The following is a 4,021-nucleotide window of genomic DNA, read 5'->3' on the forward strand; positions in this document are numbered from 1 at the left end:
TATACCGACTCCCTATGTTTTTTTCTTTAAGTGACTTATATATTAATCTAAGAAGAGTTAAGACTCATTGTTCACTGCCCATTCGCGCGCAGCCATTGGTGGGGTTGATTTAAAGGCTTATGAGCAAAACCGTCACACTGCGGGCGCTCCTTAACTGCTGACTGAAAAGTGATGGCGGAACTCAGCGAAGTTTTCTTGCTCTGGTATTGAATAATTGGCACTGTATCTCTAAGCTCGATAGGGCTCGGTTAATTTTCAAAGTTTTTTTCGCTCAAGAAGTCTTACAATTTCTCTAAACTCTCTTATTCAAGCATCGTATTTTGATCTCATATGCTTTCTTACACGGCAAAAAAACATTCTTACCCGTTAAACTTCAAAAGTTGTAATCCAAAGCAATTTAATCTGCAACTTCGACGAACCTTGGTGTATACAAATAAGAAAGCACCAACTATCATTTCTAAGCAATCAAATTAAAAAAACTAGAATTGCTAAGATGTACATCGAAAGCCCTTAAAATTTAAGACAAATCTTCGGTGTTTCTGACGCTTTCATCAATCTTTGCCTCAAAATTACCTACCCTCTTGTCAAATTGGCTTCAACCCAACAGATTTTCCACCTGTCAGATACGAGAAATTTGAGTGGGGAAGCAGATACTAACCGCAGCCCTACCCTTCCTCACTTATCCAGTTCGACTCGCGCTAAGCAGTTCGATAAAGTCGCTACCATGGTGTTCGGGACCAATATTTGGCGCGCGGCGTCGCTATTTCTACTGCTTCGCAGCAGTCAATTGCACGCACAAGAGTGCACAGCACTCACAAATAACGTGCTTACGTCTGCAGGATGCCCCACGCGGTGCAACGACAACCCGTGTGTGCTGTACTCGCCTTCTCAAAACAATACCTGCATTGAGTTGGGTGCCAGTGGCCCCTGTTACAGCGAGAACGACTTTGCACTCCCTGGAGCCTCGGCAACGTGTAATATAACGTATCAATGTCTGGACTCCATTCTATGGGACGGAAACCAATGGCTTCTGGCGCTTGGGGCCAACACTGCCACGGATTCCAAGACAATGGCGTACGTGACGCAGATCACCGAGCTGACGTACAGCAGCGCAACGCTATCCGTGTACGCCGACGACTACTAGTTTTCTTGATCGTGCAGTCTTGCTGACGTTACTTTGTTTTTAATTATTTTTGTTTGCTAGTCAACTTCAGGGCGCCCCGACAGGATCGGCGAACAAGTCGATACTGAAAGAAATTATGCTTGACCAGACCTTTTTTGATACGCCCCCACCTGTCGCAAGTATGTTTCTACTTGACGTGAACTTGCGGAATATTATCAACACGGTGACACTCGCAACGACGTACGCAACGTTCTACTTGACGAATGTCAATTTGGAAGCCGTTCCCGAGCAATTGGGGTCGTTCACGGCTCTTATGAAGCTCGATTTGTCCAGTAATTATATTCAAGAGCTTCCACCAAACACGAGCAGTGTTTGGACGGGTCTTAATACCGTTGCCGACCTCAATTTGGCTGCAAATGAGCTCACCGACTTCCCCGTCGTTTTAACGAAGCTTCAAAGTCTAAATTTGACTGGAAATCGGTATACGACCATTCCGGAGAATGTGTATACCATGGCCGAATCCGGTGTGCTGCGGTTCCTTTTTATGAATAGTTGCAACTTAACCAACCTCGAGGTCTCGCCCGCGCAACAAGTGCTTTTAGAAAACTTGGCAACATTTAGTGCCGACGTGGCCATCACGGGCTGTCGAGACGGTCTCTCGGTTGTGACGTTATCAAACTCGAATGTCCAGGTTTGTACCGTGTCGACGGCGTCTACGAATGGCGGAGGAGGAAGCGGCAGTACTGTTGCCATTGTACTCGGTGTCGTTGGTGCGTTGCTTGTGCTCGCGGTGCTTGGTTTTCTCTGGTACCGCAGGACCTACGGAAGCCACTCGGGTTCGAGCAAAGGCGGCTCGACTATCTTTGGGACTGACATGGGGTCGAGTCTCACAGGAGGTGATACGATGTTTGGATCGTCGATTTGGGACGACCCCGACCTGTTGGCGGCGCGAATTGAGCATCGCGATATTGAAGCCATTAAGATGCTCTCTCGTGGTGGCTTTGGGGAAGTTTGGTTGGGTCTTTACATGAATGAAAACGTGGCAATCAAACGACTTTTGAATGACAAGAAATCCATGCAAGATGCTTTGGCGTTTGCGACGGAAATCAAGACCATGGCACGTCTTGATCATCCAAAGATTGTGCACTTTATTGGTGTTTCGTGGACGAATGCATTGACGATCCAAGCCGTGACGGAATTCATGGATTGTGGCGACCTCAAGTCGCTCTTGGACTCGAGTCGCGCCAATTCGTTAACGTGGGCCAATCTCAAGTGTCAAATCGCCATTGACGTCGCGGATGCGCTCGTGTACCTCCATACGCTAAACCCAAAGCTCATTCACCGGGACATGAAGTCGCGGAATATTCTAATTGATGCCCAAAGTGGCGCAAAACTCAGTGACTTTGGCATCTCGCGGAATCGGAGCTTTGACGAAACCATGACAGCAGGTGTAGGTACGGCGCGTTGGATTGCTCCTGAGGTCATTCTTGGCGGTCACTACACGGAGTTTGCGGATATTTACTCGTTTGGTGTCGTTCTATCGGAGCTCGATACGTGTAAAGCGCCGTTTTACGATGCTACCAATACAAACGGCGGTAAAATGCAGGATGTGACCATCTTGCAGCTCGTGTCAGCCGGAAAACTCCAGCCAAGCTTTCGGGACTCGTGCCCACCTTCGATTGTGAAGCTCGCGCGCGCGTGTCTGTCCTTTGATCCGGCCCAACGTCCGAGCGCGATACATATTTCATACGAATTGCGCAAGGTTATGAAAGATGAGCTGTAGATTTGCAGTGCACATCAAGCAATCATTTTGTCTCCTTTTAGCATAATTCTCGAAATTATCTGTTACATTTATTTCTTAAGAAAAGTCGATAGTAAATTTTTCTTTGGTCAAAAGAATTAAACATTTATGGCCTTTTAAAATGGAACCGGTATCACCAAACTATATACTAAGTAACGGGTTGTCCGCTACATAAAGTATGATTTTCTATAAGTGGAATAATAAATATTATTTCCTATGAAAGGAAATAAATCAAAAGTTCAAAATTCATATCTTTATTAGTATTTACTCTATAGTTTTAATATTAACAAATTTAGTAATATTGACGCAATCAGACGTTAGCTCTATTGATTGGTTGATTTGAGTTTAAATTAACCCCGCCAATCGTTTCAAGACGCGATTAGGCGTTGTGCAAGGAGGCGCATTGCACTGATAAATATTGATATATTCGAGTCAGTAGATAGAAGATCGTAATGAAAGAAACCTAACATATTAATACAGTTTACTTCTTCTTATTTCAAATCATTAGAACTACTTAGCTACCTGTAATCTTCCTCTGCACGTCGTGTACGTGAAGTAATCGAGCCACCCCACCTTCACAGCAATTAGTGTAAATTAACTAGTATGGTTGTCAGTACTAGCAAAGGTGTCCCGTTACCTACTAAGCCTTCTTGGTATTCTTAGTGCTTAGACTTAAGATCTTACTTTCTCCGTCGTATACGTGAAGAAAGCGGAAGCAATCACCTTCGCTGTAATCAGTGCTGGTTGGCTAGCACTGAAGCAGTACAAGCAAAAGGTGCCCTTTACACCTGGTTTTCCTTTTTTCGACTCTTCGTCTTCTTATTCATTTGCATGCATCCACATTGGCTCACTTCTTCTTGAGCGCTCCACTTCAGGCCGAAACATCAATTGATCTTCCTGTTGCCCCCTTAAGGCTGTTGTCGGTACACTTTTAATTCCATACTATCTTCAGCAGGGCGGTCTTGGAGCAGCAACTGTGTTAGAAAGACGCTTGGCTTACGATTCACATTGTCCGTTTCGACGTCTGCGACTGAGTCTTTGACAGCTTCCATTGGCTCGTCCACATCGGGCTGTTGAATCATGTGCTGCTGAACATT

The 4,021-nt window shown here is 45.2% G+C and overlaps 1 protein-coding gene across 1 annotated transcript; it reads left to right on the plus strand.

Annotated features, from left to right (window-relative positions):
* Window positions 1–703: 703 nt before the first annotated feature.
* On the plus strand, window positions 704–2,906 carry CCR75_004846 (uncharacterized protein; the record flags this gene model as incomplete). The annotated part of the gene is made up of 3 exons (XM_067962932.1): window positions 704–1,125; window positions 1,205–2,162; window positions 2,748–2,906. The coding sequence occupies exons 1-3, from the start codon at window positions 725–727 to the stop codon at window positions 2,904–2,906; spliced, it is 1,518 nt and encodes a 505-aa protein (XP_067816694.1). The 5' UTR covers window positions 704–724.
* Window positions 2,907–4,021: the final 1,115 nt, after the last annotated feature.

Source organism: Bremia lactucae, linkage group LG14 (assembly GCF_004359215.1).
Source record: "Bremia lactucae strain SF5 linkage group LG14, whole genome shotgun sequence".
Classification (NCBI taxonomy): domain Eukaryota; phylum Oomycota; class Peronosporomycetes; order Peronosporales; family Peronosporaceae; genus Bremia; species Bremia lactucae.